Source organism: Cebus imitator, unplaced genomic scaffold (genome assembly GCF_001604975.1).
Source record: "Cebus imitator isolate Cc_AM_T3 unplaced genomic scaffold, Cebus_imitator-1.0 Scaffold555, whole genome shotgun sequence".
In the NCBI taxonomy this organism is placed as follows: Eukaryota; Metazoa; Chordata; class Mammalia; order Primates; family Cebidae; genus Cebus; species Cebus imitator.
Genome location: NW_016107870.1, coordinates 839,020 through 855,796, shown reverse-complemented (window position 1 = coordinate 855,796; position 16,777 = coordinate 839,020). Strand labels below are relative to the sequence as shown.

At 55.3% G+C, this 16,777-nt stretch overlaps 1 protein-coding gene across 7 annotated transcripts in view; it reads right to left on the bottom strand.

The window, feature by feature from the left end:
* Nucleotides 1–530: 530 nt before the first annotated feature.
* Nucleotides 531–16,777, bottom strand: part of TPD52L2 (TPD52 like 2) — a 21,555-nt gene continuing 5,308 nt past the window's right edge. Inside the window, exons 3-9 of one of the 7 annotated variants that reach the window (XM_037733903.1) lie at nucleotides 15,495–15,643; nucleotides 12,969–13,028; nucleotides 7,827–7,928; nucleotides 4,647–4,673; nucleotides 3,684–3,728; nucleotides 2,717–2,765; nucleotides 531–2,190 (exon numbers count right to left, since the gene is read on the bottom strand). In XM_037733903.1, the coding sequence (XP_037589831.1) occupies nucleotides 2,095–2,190; nucleotides 2,717–2,765; nucleotides 3,684–3,728; nucleotides 4,647–4,673; nucleotides 7,827–7,928; nucleotides 12,969–13,028; nucleotides 15,495–15,643 (528 nt within the window). In that variant the 3' untranslated portion in view covers nucleotides 531–2,094. The remainder of the gene's footprint in view (nucleotides 2,191–2,716; nucleotides 2,766–3,683; nucleotides 3,729–4,646; nucleotides 4,674–7,826; nucleotides 7,929–12,968; nucleotides 13,029–15,494; nucleotides 15,644–16,777) is intronic. The other 6 variants (XM_017515646.2, XM_037733904.1, XM_017515647.2 and 3 more) reach the window with 6 other exon arrangements.

Genomic DNA, 16,777 nt, shown 5'->3' with positions numbered 1-16,777 from the left:
TTGCCCAGACTGGTCTCAAACTTCCAGCCTCAAATGATCCTCCCGTCTCGACCTCCCAAAGCCCTGAGCTTACAGACATTAGCCCCCACACCTGGCCTGCTGTATTTACTGGAGATGGAATCCTGATATGTTGCCCAGGCTGGTCTTGAACTCCTGGACTCAGGTGATCTGCCTCAGCCTCCAGGATGGCTGGGACTACAGGTGTGCCTGCCAGCAGCTCAGTGCCTGCAGGTGCAGCTGGCAAAGCCACTGGAGCTTCTGACCCAACCTGGAGTCTGGTGAGCTCCTCCTCACCCTCCCAGGGCTCAGTGCCCAAGATGCTGGGTCTGGCCCTACAGGTTGGCCATATGCCACCCTCCCCTCGCAACTGGCTCCACTGGTCGTCCCTGCATTGAGGACCTGCTTCTTGTCTCTTGGACTGTCCCCTGCCTGCCTCTCCCAAGGGTGTGGACTCATTAGGGCAGGTCACACATGTTGGTTTATTCACCAGTCTTGTCATAGTCCTGAACGATAGATCACACAAGCAAAGGTGGACTTTCCCCTAAGGAATGCTTTATTGACAAATTACCCATTATTACAACGTTAAGGAAGAGATCCATCAGTTACACCTGTGCAGCCTGCCTTTGCACCACATCCCACAGGCCAATTTTACACCCGGAAAAAGGGCACCGAGTGCTGGGCTTCCCCAGCCCGTGTCTTTATCGTGTGTGGAGTGCCGTCCCCAAGAGTGTCTGAACTGTCTGGGGACACGGCTGTCAGAGGACACAGGCTCTACAAGCAGAGCACCTTGACCTGAACAGCCCTTCCCCCTCAGGAGTGGCAGAGCCGTGTACACGGCAGGCAAGCCCTCAGCGTCCTTCCTAGAGCCACCAAGGCACAGAGCTGCCCCTGCAGACCACACCACCTGACACGCGGGGCCCCGGTGTAAGACAGGCTGTCGGGGTCTGACCGTATAAAAATGAGATCTTTGTGGCTCATGAGAAAAGGCAACAGCAATCCTGGCTGATGCCCACGCCCCACCCTCCACCTGACCTGTGGGGTTTTTTCATCCCAGTGCATCAAAACAGGCGGGCTGGAGTCACTGATGACTGCCAGACAGCCGGGCCAAGCCCATGCAGAAGCAGCACTGGGAAGGGGCACAGCTCCTTGAAAGGTGCTAAAGACAAGCTTCTCCTTCACTTGGCCCCTCCCATCCCCAGAGCTCTTTGGGGCAGAGCGGGGCAGCCAGTGGGAGCGGCCAAGGTTGAGAAGACAGGCAGGTTTTGTACACTGGGATGGAGTGAGCATGAAATAAAACACCCAACTGAACAGGCTGCCACGCAGGCTGGTTTAACACTCCCCGCTGTGCTCACAGCCATTAAGGAACCCTCACCTATATACATACAAAGATTACAAAGAAATAAAGCATAAGGCAATGTAAGGCTTGTATTTCAGCTTGAGTCTGAAGAAATAATATTCTCTATGAGGCTAAAGCTGCTTTGCCTAATTTTAATTTTTGAAAAGTCCACTGCATTTAAAAAACAATGAATTTGCTTCCGTTAAAGCTAGATTAATGGAACAATTAGGCAGCTGCTGCTGATCAGTTTCCTTTCTGGGGGGGTCTCAGAAAACAGTTTTCTGGTTCAGCATTTTGAGATTAAAAAATTGCGAACAGGTAGGACTTGCCGGGTGATTGCATTCCTTCTGAGAGTCAGGGAAGGAGGAGGAGGAAGAGGTCAGAAAATGCCACTTATTTGATGCTTAGGACTCTTCAATCCTTGGACATTCTGATAGGCTAGCAAGATTCCCAAAGGGAGCATGGGCTTTGGCTCACTCCTCTGAAAGCCCCCTCCCCGTCCACTTCCTGCACCCTGAGGAAGGACACAGCACAGTGATCTGCTTCATCTACAAACTTTAGTGTAAAACGTCTGTGTACAAGACTGTGTTCTCTAATTCATGCGAACGCAGCAGCCGCATCTCTGTGTGGATGGGCAGGACTGTCCTCCAAGCCAGCTCTGCTCATCCGCCTGGCTGGCTGCTCCGCTGCGCAGAGCTGCGGCTGCGATGCTGAGGGTGTGTTTCGTGTGCTCTGCGGTGGGCGAAGCAACCTCAGGCTTAGAAAGGTGCGGGGTCCGACAGGGGCTTGTCACCGCTCCCCGCTGAGGAAGGGAGGCTGTCACTGTCATTCTCTCTGTCACCCACAACCTTAGACTACAGGAGAGAAAAGATCAAGAAAGAAAAACCTGAGACAGAGTACACACCGGAGGCAGATCCCAGGCCCATGCTCAATGCTCTATAAAAGCTTCTGTCTCATGAACACTGCTCAGCAGTGACAGGGAGCAAATCCCGGGCGGGCACCAGCCCAGACATGCCTCGAGAACACTAAGCTGAAAGAAGACAGTGAATGCCAAGATGCCACACGGTGCCATTCAATGTGTGTGACATTCTTGAAATGACATTATACAAATGGAGAGTGGACTGGCGGTTGCCGGGGGTAGGGCAGGAGATAGCAGGACATGCAGTGGGGAGGCCTTCTACGTCCTGAGGGCAAGACTGCACTACGTGCTTACCAAGATGTTATCACAGGAGAGGCCTGTGTGAGGGGCTCAGGCCCCCTGTGTGTTACTTCCTACAACTGCATGTGAATCCACAATGACTAAACGGTGACAAACAAGCTATTGTGAGTGACAGGCCACACCCGTTAAGAACATCGGCCGGACGGTCCTGGTTCAATTACCTTTATGGTCCCAACTCGGTCCTCAAACGACTTGAAGGTTGCGGAGTTCCTTTAAAGAGAGAGGGAAGACTGCTGGTGTCAAGAGCAAATGGTGGTGCCGCCCTCCTGACTCTGAAGGGCCTTGGGCGAGGGCCAGCCTGCAAAGGGTCCCTAAGATCTCACTGCAAAAATGTGACACACCCAGGACATTCCAGAGACTCCCCCGGTCAGAAGTGAGGTGGCCCAGGCCCAACAACCACAGGGACAGGCCCAGACATCACACAAGGCCACTGAAAACCCCATAACTGTGCAGCTGGGGATATCGGCCCCTCTGTGCTATCCCCTAAAGGTACACCGTTGGCTCTTGTACTGGGGTTATGAAGTCAGGGGTTCTTCACGCACATCTCTAGAGAACTGAAGGGAAAACCAAGGACGCTTCTGGGACAGCGGAGTGATTGATGAGACAGAGGAGGAGAAAGCAGGGCAGGCCAGCTCCATCCCACTCCGTCCCTCCCGCACAACCAGATACCCGCCCCAGGCCCAGGGCCTCCAGAGGCCAGCACGTCTGCAACACCCAGCCAGAGTCCCTACAAGGAGAACAGGGCTCTCTTGAGAATCACAGACCACAGCTCTGGGAGTTTCCATGAAGGCTGAGCCCCGTGACGTGTCCTGAGAGCAAGTGCCATGATCCGTGTGCAAGCCTCTTGAACCGCGCCCTAGCCAGGGCCAGGACTTGGAAAGGACATGGCCCAGTTTGACACAAGGATCTCCTCTGGAGGCTGCAGGGTAAGAGCCTGACCCTTACCAGGATTCCTCGCCAGCCTGGAAGGGGGTCTTTCCCAGTCCTCAGCCCTCCGGAGGTTGCCAAGGGAATGGCATCCTTAATTAATCCAGGGATATGGGAAGGGTCAGGAGTGACCAGTGGGAGCTGCCCCAACCCCCACCAGAGCCACCCGGCTCTGGAGCCGCAGCGAGCAGCATACGTTACCTCATGGCCGGCATACTTATTGAGTGGCGGATGGAGTAGCTGCTGCTTGGAAGCATGGCAGAAGCAGAGAAGGAAGCAAGAGTTAACATCGAGGTCCACACACAACCCAACTTGGCGGGCATGGCCAGCGCTGGGACTCCCCACTCCCAGCAGTTGGCGAGAGCTGCCTGCCCCTCCACGTAACGCCCCCAAGGAAAACTCCATCCCAGGGTCCTCCCTCGGCCTCATGGGGGCACCCCAAATTGCCCAGCGCACAGCACGGGGGGCGGAGAGCAGTGCCGTAGGGAAGCTCGAAGGGGACCAGGCCTGGGCTTTTGAAAAGTATTTGGTACAAACAGCCTTCAGATGTCCTTACTTGACTTCAGCAAGTTAAAGGGCCTTTTGGCAAAAAAGAAACCACCAGGTCACGTAAAAACATGAAATCACAGGTTGTTCTGGGCCTGGCTCTAGACCTCGAGTTCCAGCCAGAAGGGCGCGTGCGGCAGCGCCTGGGTTGGCCTGGAGACGCCCGCGGTCGGGCCCTGTGGGAGGAGCACCTACCCTCTCAGGTCATAAACAGGACAAAACTCGATCTGAAGGAAAACCAGGAAACAGGACTCATGTTTAGCAGGAAGGGCGGTGAGAGGGTCGGCACGGCTCTCCCAAATGAAAATGCTCTTCTGAGGAGTGGACACCAAGTGAGGTCAGCTCTTCACTGACCCGGGAGCGGGTGGCCTGCGAGCCTCGGTGGGAAGCCACAAGGAGGGGACGTGGAAGTGCCGGGGGCTGGGGGCGTTCCAGGGGGACCTCTTCGTCCATCCCATGCTGCTGCTTTGTTCCCCTACCGCCTGGCTGGCACCGCTGGGAGGGCTGATACCACTTTTACCCACCATCCAGCAGCACAGCCTCCCACAGGCCCTGCCAGAGCCCACCTTGCCCCGATTCACAGAAAAGTCTTCCACAGGTGTCCAGGCTCGGCCTTACCTAAAGGAGTGTGAGAATGGATGAGCCCTGGAAGGTGGCAGCAGGAGAGAAGAGGAAACGCAGCATAAGCAAGGGAGGCCAGCACCCACTCACAGCTCTGTGGGGAGCCCCAAGCCCCCCGCTCATGCTCAGAAGGCCTGGCAGGGGAAGACCCTCCAGGATGGCTCCTCCAGTCCACACATGGTCAGGGAGAGCAGCCCTGTCTCCAGTCTCCTCAAATCCTGACTCAACAGCAGGACCCGTGAGCTCATGACTAGCAACTGCTCAGCCCTGTGGCTGTGCACAAGACGCCCCCGTCCATGCCCTGGCCACACCTTATGTCCCAGGACACACCCGTTTGGAGGCTGGAGAGAAGAAGCCACAGCACCTGGAGCACGACTGGCCCCATCCAGCCGCGCAAAGGTGTGAAACGTGCCACGGCACCACAGCTGGGCTTGGCCAGCTCCACAGAACCAGAGCAGCCTGTGTGCCCCAAAGCGCACCAGCTGTGGGAGGATGTGGGACACCCCTCGCGCCGATCACGTCTGCCCTGAGCTCCATCCATGCATGCAGACCCCAGCCTGGAAACCTGTGTGTCCAAGGGCAGCTGCCACCAGGCACTGCAGCCAGGTCCACTCTGACACGGAGGGAACCACTGAAGAATCCACAAATGCTCAACTCACTTGAGGTTCCGAGAGGGCAGGTACCTTGTCTAGGAGACCACAGAGCCGGACGGTGACCGACCCTGGTGTAAACCCCTCTCTGACCTGCATCCAGTGCCCCTTCCCCCAGCCCCATCACAGACGTGGGTGCTGGCAGCTGGCCCAAGAGGCTTCCACCCAAGGGTCAGGAGGGTCTGCTGGGTCTAACCGGCCCTAACGCAGGATGTAGCCCTCCCGGAGCCTAACTTTCACTTTCAGGGAGCAGAGAGCTCTCAATCTCAGTCTCTAAGTCAAGATGTTAATGGGCCCAGACCTCAGAAACCACCTGTGACTGCTTGGAGATGCAGGGGATACACCAGGGGCTGCAGATGTCAGAGTTTACGCCACCACTACAAACACAAACAGAAGAGCAAGCAGGGCAAGACACAGCAGCACACAGGACATCACCATGGGCACCGTGAACACGGCCAGCCAACTGGAGCGAGCTGGCTCCTCCCAGGGCAGCCTGAGGCCCCGCTCACCCCAGCAGCCCCATGAACCAGGGCACACATACAAACACGTGACACAGTGTGGCCGGGCACACTGACAGAGCTGTGCCAGAGTCACTGTAACAGGAACTCTGCTCACTCCCAGCCACACCCTGAGGCTACACCAGGCCTGAGGAGAGCAACAGCCTTTCTCCCCGTCAGAGGAGAGGGAACAGAGAGCCCAGACTGTGTCCCTGTGCTTCCCGGGAAAAACAGGCCGCACACAGAACTGCGCGGATCAAAACAGCCAGGACTGGCTTGTGCACGGCTGTTCCAGTCAGTGCCGAGGCTCTGCCTGCCCCTTGGATTTCCACCATGACACTCTGAAGAAACTCAAAAGGGAGTGAGGACACTCACGGTGGCGAGACGCCTCCTGATGGCTGGCGTAACTCAGGCATTGCAGACACCTGCTGCTTCCTGAAGATGCTCTGTGCTAAGACCGGCGTTTTAAGCAAGAAACAGCCCTGGGAGGCCGCGCCCAGCTGAAGCTCAGGAGGTGGGTCCAGAGCTCAGCGGAGGGGGAGACCTGCATTTGTAGGGTGCCCCACAAGGACCCCCAAGTCACAGCTGCTAGGGAGCGTGGAGCCCTGGACATGTGAGGGTTCACAGAGGAAACACACACGTCGCATACTGATGACTGTGCAGCTTCTCCAGTTTAACACCTCTCGAAATAAAAGTTGCAGGGACGGGAGGGTAGATTACCTCAAAACAACAAAATGAAAAGTGGGCACAGCTACTGGGCACTGGCTGTCCCTCTACTTGGCAGAGTGGGTCCCTGGGTGTGTGGCCGTCTGTGTCCTGGCCTCTGGCTCAGTGGTCAGGGGAAGGGACGGGTGCAGGACGACCCCCACCTGGCAACCCCAGGCTGGAAGGCAGGACACACCTAACCTAAGGCAGGCAGACAGGGAGCAGCAAGCCAGCCCAGCAGGAGATACACCTATCTCTGAATCCTGCATGGGCCACAAGAGGGGAAGAGGGGAGGACTCGGGGGGTCAGTGCTGTGACCGCACACCGGCCTTGCAGGAACCCCGCACCCACCTTTGCTATGATTGGGTCAGAGCTACAGGGGGGCACTCCCTGAGATCCAAAAGCCAGAAGACCACTTCTGAGAATGGGAAAGGGGTCAGGGCAGGGTGGGCAGCAGCACCCAGAGGGTGGAACATGCCGGTGACAGGGACAACCCACATCATCCACTCATACAGCCCTGTGAAGGAAGGCCCGACCAAGGCCCAGCCAGGAGGTAGCCCAGCTGAGCATCATACCCAGGCCTCTGGCTCGGTCCCCTCATCACCATGCTCTGGTCAAGGAGCCCAGAGCAGGGCAGGCAGGGCAGATGTGCCAGCCACAAAGCGCCGGCCCCTGCTCAGTCCTTGGGCCCAGGACTGCTTGCTGAGGGACCTCTGACGGCCAGGTGGCTGTCACCAGCCTCCAGGACAGAAGGCTCATTCAGGGCCTCCTGTTGTCTGACTGCACTCTCTGAGGCCTGGGCAACACCCTGAGGAAGCGCCACCCGAGCACCTGTCCTGGGTCCCACCCTGCCTGATCCCCAGGCTGGGGTTGCTGCCTCTCAATGAGGCGTCAAGGAGCACACTCCTCCCTCACCAACCCCGAGCACTACAAGTCACCCAACGGCACCGGCAGCCACCCGCCTTGAAGAACACAGAAATGGCAGAACAGGCCGGGCACGGTGGCTCACGCCTGTAATCCTAGCACTTCGGGAGGCAGAGGTGGGTGGATCACCTGAGGTCAGGAGTTCAAGACCAGACTGGCCATTACGGTGAAACCCCATCTTAAAAATAGATAAATAAAAAGAAATGGCAGAACAGCAGCCAATGGGAACGTCCCAGGCAAGGGTCTGCACACAGACTGGTCGGGGGCCATGACGGCCACAGCCCTGAGCCAGTGCGCCTGCACCCTGATCTCCAGGCAGGCTTCCTGGAGCGCCTCCAATGCCTCACCCCACACTGGCCCTGGCCAGGTCTCGGGGCAGCAGGGTCAGGGTCAGGTCTCACCTCATGTCTCCAAGCTTCCTGCTGATGGCAGAGCCCACTGTGGACAGGGCAGCTGAAGTCTTCTGTCCTGCCTGTGAAAGAGTTTCCTGAGTCTTCTTGTAGCTGGAAGAATACACACCAGTTAAACCAACCAGACACCATGGGTGGGCCACCACCCACAGCCAAGCAAAGCACTGGGAGCGAGCCCGAGGGAAACCGAGGAAAGGAGCTGGAACGGGGGGGGATGCACGCCAGGTGGCTGCGGAGGGGTGCAGGCCCAGAGCCCCTCGGCCCCCAGAGGCCCCTGCAGCGAGGAGCAGCCCATGCTGTGCTGGCCCAGGAGCTCTCAGCAACACTGTGAATCTCCACAGCCCTGCAATAACGCTGCCTTCTCACCTCACAGTCCAACTCCACCCCTCACCTGACACCTACTGAGCCTGCTCTCCTGACTTCTCACAGCCCCTCTGATGACAGAGAAGACACCTCATCTGCCTGCTAGACAGCGATGGGCCCCCTGAGGTGCAGGCGTATAGGCAGCGCCAGAGCAGAAAGGCCTCTCAGATCCTTAACCCTAACACATTCGTACAGGTCCCCTTTCCTCTTCCCACGAGACCATGCTGAGGGGAGAAAACGCAGCTCAACCAGGCCTGTGGGAGACGAGCTTCACAGCGTGGCCACGCGGCCCACCAGGGGCCCTGTGTGCTCCACAGGGACATGGGACAGTTCTGTTCCCAGGCCTCTTCTCACAGTGCCCCTAGTGAAGGCTGTGCTTCCATCCCCTCCAGCTCTCCAAGTGTCCACCCACATGGTGCATCCCACCAAACGAAATTTCCAGGGCCTTGGCGTCCACAGGAGAAGCCAAGGGCAGCAGACAGGATGCTGCGGCTGCAGGGACACGCGGGCCACCGTAACAAGTCAGCACCTGACATCTCTGACCCACATCCAGCTGCCACCATAAGCACAGAACATGGCAGCCTCCAGTAACAAAGCCCACAACCAAAATGTGAACCCACAGCCACTCACCATAGCTCTCCCTTGAATGAAGTCAGGGAGCTAAAGGCTGAATAGAGACGGGCTCCCAGGGCCATCCCGGTGTTGCCAGTGCCAACCTGGAGAGCTAGCATGCCCAGGCCCTGACTGGGTGGCATCTGGAATGGGTGCCAGAGAAGGCACAAGCTTCTCCCACTCCCGCTGATGACACCATCTCCCAGCAGGCACCACGACGAGCCTTCTGGGGCCCTCACTCACAAGCCCTCTGAAGCACTCCCTGCAGGAGACCCCGTGGGAGCCGAGTGCTGCTACTCTCCAGCCCCCAGCAGCTGACACAACTGTGGGACACAGCAAGTGAGCGCTGACAGCACATCCCAGCACTGGGCTCTCGTGCCCACTTGGTGCCTGCTCAGGCCCCCAGCCCAAGGCCTACCCAGATGATGCAGTATTTTTTTTTTTTTTTTTTTTTTTTTTTTTGAGATGCAGTCTCACTCTGTCGCCCAGACTGGAGTGCAGTGGTGTGATCTTGGCTCACTGCAACCTCTGCCTCTGGGTTCAAGAGATTCTCCTGCCTCAGCCTCCCAAGTAGCTGGGATTACAGGCACCCACCACCACGCCCGGCTAATTTTGTATTTTTAGTACAGACAGGGTTTCACCATGTTGGCCAGGCTGGTCTCGAACTCCTGACCTAAGGTGATATGCCCGTCTCAGCCTCCCGAAGTGCTGGGATGACAGGTGTGAGGCACCACGCCCGGCCCAGAGGATGCACTTTCCCATCCAGACTGTGCGGCTGGAACCATGGCTGTTTTTGTTTTTTTGTTGTTGTTTTTAAATAAAACACCAGGTATAAATAACTAATGACCTGCTACATTTAGTTTCAAAAATACAAATTCTGAAAACCTCTTCAACCTTGATTTTCCCTGAAATAACAAATGCATAAAAGCATGAACGTTCTGTGGCTTGCTGAAGCAAAGTCACCTGCAGCAGAGGATTCTAAGGTCCTCACAGCACCTGCATTTGTGCTGAAAGAGTGAGGATGAAATGAAGTCGGAGAGAAAACCAGCACCTGTGCCTGGCACTGCCTTCAGAATGAGACAGGGGTCTTGAGCGGTACCTGTGGGTGGGTAAGAACCACCCGCCCGAGGAGGAGGAGGGTCCTGAGGGTCACGCTGACACGAGGGGCCACTGTGCTCCCTGCTGTGCCATGCCATAAACCACACTCAAGCCCTGGTGGCTCCACAGCCCACGCATTGTTTGGGTGTGAGAACAAGGGGTCACAAGGGAACCTCCTCTGGAAATAGGAACCTCCTAACTAAACTTCAGACGGCCCTGGAAGCACTGGGCATCCCCTGCACGGCCTGAAGCCCCCAGCAGCGCCTCCCGGGCCTTCTCTTCCTACAACACGGCTACGGCTCTGACCTCTCCTTTTCCCCTCTGAGTCCCATCCTGGGCCTCTGAAGTGGTGGCGGCAGCAACTGAGGTGCCCCTTCCAAGGCTCGCAGGGCTGCAAGTCTGTTCTGAGAGCCTCCAACACACAGGCACACACACTCCTCAAACGAACCAGAAGGCAGGGCTGTTATTACTCCATGACAGAAGAGGAAGCTAGGCCCAGGAGGAAGGGGCAGGGCTCAGCATCTGCACCCAGTAACCGCCTTCAGCTGCACTTGAGAGCGCCCAGCCGGGCAACCCCAGCCAACACCCATTTGGGAATTCCTAAGACCTTCTAGGAAGAGAGCCCTGGACAGAGCAGTTTCGTCCCACGGCCAGTGGGCTATCCCCTGGCCAGCACAGGGCATCTGGTGGACATCCTGGCGCTCCCGCTCTCCTGAGTCTTCCTCTGGTGGCTGCCCCCACTCCCACGCAGGGTGGACAGGAGATCCAGGCCTAGCCAGAGCATACCACCTCCCAGGCCACAGCCATTGGTCCAGGGAGACCCACACGGGGCCACACTGCTAGGCTGCAGCGCTGGAGCAGGGGCTTTCTGCCAGGTGAGTGCTGCTCCCTCCCTGGGGCTTCTCTGCCGGGTGAGTGCTCCCCACTCCCCGTTTGGTTGATGCTACTTTGAGTCACGCTTTCTGTCACCTACAACCAAAACATCTCAAAGTGAACCAGCTCATAACTGCAGAATCTACACAATGCCCTGCTCAGCACTGGGATTTTTAGTTAGCTCTGCCTGTAAATAGAATCCAACAAGGCATTCATTTCACCACTCACAGAAGAGGGCTGCTCCCGCAGTCAGACATGACCCTCTGAGGAGAACGTGGCCGCATCACAGCCTCACAGGGCCAAGCACCAGCACTCCACCCACCCACCCACTCCTTCCCATCCTCCAGGCTGCCCCTGGCTGAAACCGTCTACAAACAAGTGGGTCAGGATGCAGGGAGCTTTGATTGCATTCCTCTGCAAGAGCTCTGGGCAGTGGAGGCAGCCAGCAGCCCATCTCCTGAAACCTGACTAGGAGAGGCACCAGCCAGGAGAAGCACACGCCTCGGCCACATCCTCAGGCCCCACCTGCCGAGCCGCGTCCCTTCCGCCTGGGCCATTCCGGTACAGACCATCGCCCTCAGCCTGGGCCGGCCCGGTACAGACCATCGCCCCCACCTGGGCTGTCCTGTCCCAGTAGAGACCATCGCCCCCACCTGGGCTGTCCTGTCCCAGTAGAGACCATCGCCCTCCGCCTGGGCAGTCCTGGTAGAGACCATCGCCCTCCGCCTGGGCAGTCCAGGTAGAGACCATTGCCCTCCACCTGGGATGTCCAGGTAGAGACCACTGCCTTGCCATGCCCTGCCCCGCCCCGTCCGTCCCGTCCACCCCCGCTCCCCCAGGGCTGTCGGGACAGAAACGCTTCCACTCTGGAGCTGCCAGTTTGACAGGTGTCCCCCCAGAACTGGGGGTGAAACCTTAAGGAAATGGCCTCTGCCAGGTGACGCACCGGCCATATGCATCCATGCTGAGCCACAGGTTTCTCCAGAGAGGTCAGGATTCTGAGTGGTGTAAGCAAGCCCTCTGAAACACTGTTTGGAATACAATCCCGGCAGCTTTTTTTTGTTGGTTGGTTTTACAGAACAGCACTGAAGTTTCCTAAGACTACTTGCAGACTTGACTCTGCACTGTGCATCTGCCTTACGCCCAGACTACAAGGATGGCCATCTCTGTCCCAACCTAAGAAACACCTGCAGCCCAGCAAAGTCACTGTTCAATGCAGCCCTAAAGACATAGCCTGCCAGTCCTCCTAGAATACCAAGGTCAACAACTGGCTGCTGTAGCCATGCCCATAAACTGCCAGGTCCTGACACCACCCCCACTGTGACACCAGACACAAAGGCTCCACATACACACAGCGCCAGCCTGGCCCCCCAGGACCTTCAAGACAAGCTTGCCAGCAACTGCTTCCTTTCAAACATGGGAGGACTTTCTGCCCGTCTTCTGTGGCAACCATGACAGTGCTTCCTTCTAAATAACTGATGGAAAACTCCCACAGAGACAGTTTAAAAATATTTCTCTACTCAGTTTAAAGAAGTTATAATCATATCAGAGCACAAATCAATGAAGTGCAATTATCTAGTTGAAGGATTTCCAAACATTAGGAGACACTCTGAACTACACCCAACACACACATATACGACTATCCACACTGAATCCACACTGGCTGATGCTCTGACAGTGTGGCGCCCCCCAGAACACCAGGACTTTGAATTCCACCAGCACATCCCACACCACACCCTCCACTCAAGAACTACCTCTAAAGGATGAAAGGAATTCTGAGACCCACCAGCTGGAGCTAAGCAGGGAAAATGGTTAGGGTTAGAACAAACAAAAATTTGACACCAACACAATCAGGCCAAGTGCTGCTGTCCGGTTTGTGCACTGCGGGAAGCCAAGCAGCTCTATTAGTGAGAGATGAAGCCAGGACCGGTGCAGGCCTCTTATCTAAGGGATGTGTTAGGCAGAGGGGAGTTTTAAGTGTGGTCAGGTGGCTGAGACAGTTTCCTTCAGCTACTACTCCCTGTCACACAAAAGTTTAAAGGATAGTTTAGCTGAGAGAGGAAAAGTAACATTAAGAAAATATAGCCAGCAAACACCAAAACAAGCTTTGTGTGAAGCGTGCACAGCCCCCTTCCCTGACTGAGGCGGAGAGGAGGAAGGAGCAGTGTTGAGGGCACAGGCACTCACAGGTCTGACTGGGTCACCTTCTCATTCCACTCTCCAAGTTTCTCAGAAGTTTTCACATAGCTAAAAACAGAAAGTCTCCAGTGAATTATTTAGAAGAACAATTTTAACTCAGGCTTCAAACTGTAGGTGAGGTTCCAAGGAAGACAAAGAAGGACCAGCTGACAGGAACATCAGCTCCACAGACAGCCCGAGAACAGGGTCCACGGCCCCAACACGCCCTGTGCAGGCCCCAGGCCGCCAGGCGAGCTTCGGGGGACTGGAAGGGCACAGCCCATAGCTCCAAAACACCTTGGGATTCAAAACCTATGATGTCCTATGATAAAAACATGGGCTTTTCTTTTTTTTTTTTTTTTTGGACGGGGTTTCGCTCTTTTTCCCCTGTTTTGATTTTAACTTTGGAATTTTGGCTCTCCCCACCCCCCGCCTCCTGGGTTCAGGCAATTCTCCTGCCTCAGCCTCCTGAGTAGCTGGGATTACAGGCACGTGCCACCATGCCCAGCTAATTTTTTGTATTTTTTGTAGAGACGGGGTTTCACCATGTTGACCAGGATGGTCTCGATCTCTTGACCTCGTGATCCACCCGCCTCGGCCTCCCAAAGTGCTGGGATTACAGGCGTGAGCCACCGCGCCCGGCCCCCAAACATGGGCTTTTCATACGTGAGATTTATGAAGCGTGACTTGATCTTTCTGTGGGAACATGGCTTCCGGGAAACATTCCATGCCCGCCCCCACCTTGAAGGTTATGTTTCAGAAAAGCCACGTGGAAAGGGCCAAGTGAGAAAGCAGCACGCCCCAAATTCAGACAGCCGGGCCACATCTGGGACAGAGATCCCAGGGTTATAGGACCACGTAGTCATAAAAGGTCAGAGGTCCTAGGGTTGTGGGACAATATGATCATATCTATATATTTTTTTTAATTTTATTTATTTTTGAGACAGAGTCTTGCTCTGTGGTCACCAGGCTGGAGTGCAGTGGCACAATCTCAGCTCACTGCAACCTCCGCCTCCTGGGTTCAAGTGATTCTTCCGCCTCAGCCTCCCGAGTAGCTGGGACCACAGGCACGTGCCACCGTGCCTGGCTATTTTTTTGTATTTTTAGTACGAGACAGGGTTTCACCATGTTGGCCAGGATGGTCTCGATCTCTTGACTTCATGATCCACCTGCCTTGGCATCCCAAAGTGCTGGGATTACAGGCATGAGCCACCGTGCCCGGCCCTGTATTTTTTTTTTTAAGACAGAGCCTTGCTCTGTTGCCCAGGCTGGAGTGCAATGGCACAATCTTGGCTTATTGCAACCTCCACCTCCCGGGTTCAAGAGATTTTCCTGCCTCAGCTTCCCCAGCAGCTGTGATCACAGATGCACACCACCATGCCCAGCCAAATTTTTGTATTTTTAGTAGAGAGGAGATTTCACCATGTTGGCAAGGCTGGTCTTGAACCCCTAACCTCAAGTGATCCACCCACCTCAGCCTCCCAAAGTGCTGGAATTACAGGCATGAGCCATTGAGCCCAGCCCATATGGTCAAATCTGGGTCACAGGCTGTGACCATGCCACACCCACAGTAAGGACCACAGAAAAACCATTCTTGCCAAAGACCTGATCAGTGCTCTCTCAAGTCTGGACCCTGAAACACATTCTTCCTATCAATTTCCACCTGGACAACTTGCCAGTGTGTCCATCTGCCTTTTTAAAACACATAAGCTGGGTGTGGTGGCACACACCTGTAATCCCAAGCATTTTGGGAGGCGGAAATAGGAGGATTGCTTAAGCCCAGGAATTTCAGTCCAGCCTAAACAACAAAGCAGGACGCTGTCTTTACAAAATGTGAAAATATTAGCCAGGCATGGTGGTGCATGCCTATAGTCCCAGCTACTAGGGAGTTGAGATGGAAGGACTACTCGACTCCAAGAGGTTGAGGTTGCAGTGAGTCATGATTACACCACTGCACTCCAGCCTGGGTGACAGAGTGAGACCATCACAAAACAGAAAAAAAAAGGCCAGGTGTGGTGGCTCACGCCTGTAATCCCAGGACTTTGGGAGGCCAAGGTAGGCAGATCACCTGAGTCAGGAGTTCAAGACCAGCCTGGACAACATGGCAAAACGTCTCTACTAAAAATATAAAATTAGCCAGGCATGGTGGTGGGCACCTGTAATCCCAGCTACTCTGGAGGCTGAGGCAGGAGAATTGCTTGAAACTGGGAGGTGGAAGTTGTAGTGAGCCAAGATCACGCCACTGCACTTTACCATGGGCAACAGAGAGACTCTGTCTCAAAAAAATAAATAAATACACAAAAATTTAAAAATAAATAAAACACATGTAGACTCCAAGCTCTTTGAACAAAAAAGGCAGAGTCCCTGGGTCAAGAGCTCAGAGCCTCCCACTGGCTCCTTCCAAACAGGCTACTCAACTCCATGGCTGGACCTCATCCCTAAGCATGCAGACACTCCCCCCACCACAAGCCAGAAACACATCTGTGGTCCACGTTCTCCCCAGCCCCCCGGCGTGCAGCTGGGGCAGGTACCTACGCGTTAGAGACCTGCATATCATGCCAGCTCCTGGACAGGTTCTGTTTCAAGCCCCCCAGGGTGGAGAGGCCCAGCCTCCTCTTGAGCTCTCCGCAGTGCCTCTCCTTGGCTGCCAGGACCTGGCGTAGAGTGACAATTTCCTCTTCCACCTGCAAAGCACACAGTTGACATGATGAGCCATCACTACTGCAGGAAGTGACTAACATCCTCGTACACAGTGCCAGAAGAGTTACACAAGAACTTTCTGCTTACCAAAGCATTAACTCATCCTAGGAATAGTGTCTACAGCAGATTTTCTTTTTGTGAGACAGTTTTGCTCCTGTTGCCCAGGCTGGAGTGCAATGGTGCGATCTCGGCTCACCACAACCTCCACCTCCCAGATTCTAGCGATTCTCCTGCCTCAGCCTCCCAAGTAGCTGGGATTACAGGTGCCTACCACCACGCCTGGCTAATTTAATATTTTTAGTAGAGACGGCGTTTCGCCATGTTGGTTAGGCTGGTCTTGAACTCCCAACCTCAGGTGATCCACTAGCCTTGGCCTCCCAAAGTGCTGGGATTACAGGCAAGAGCCACCGCACCCAGCCAGCAGACATCTGTTTTAATCTGGTACCAGGAACTTGACTCCGGAGAACTGTCCCATGCCCCTGAGCTAAATGGTTCTGGTAGCGCTACCAATCACTGTGTCCATTTGCAGTCATGAGGAATGACCCAAGATGACCATGCCAGGCTTGTCCAAGCTCTTTCCCGGGACTGGGCACGTTTTTAAAAAGGTGAAAAACCTGGCCGGGCTCAATGGCTTGTGCCTGTAATCCCCAGCACTTTGGGAGGCCGAGGTGGGTGGATCACAAGGTCAGGAGTTTGAGACCAGCCTGACCAATATGATGAAACCCCATTTCTACTAAAAATACAAAAATTAGCCAGGTGTGCTGGCATTCGCCTGTAATCCCAGCTACTCGGGAGGCAGGAGAATCGCTTGAACCTGGGAGGCGGAGGTTGCAGTGAGCCAAGATTGCGCCATTGCACTCCAGTCTGGGCAACGAGAGTGAAACTCCATCTCAAAAAAATAAAAAGATGAATTATCTTTCTTCCTTGTAATCCCAGCACTTTGGGAGGCCAAGGCAGGCGGATTACCTATGGTCAGGAGTTCTAGACCAACCTGGCCAACATGTCAAAACCCCATCTCTACTAAAAATATAAAAATTGGGCCGGGCGCAGTGGATCAAGCCTGTAATCCCAGCACTTTGGGAGGCCGAGGCGGGTGGATCACGAGGTCAAGAGATCGA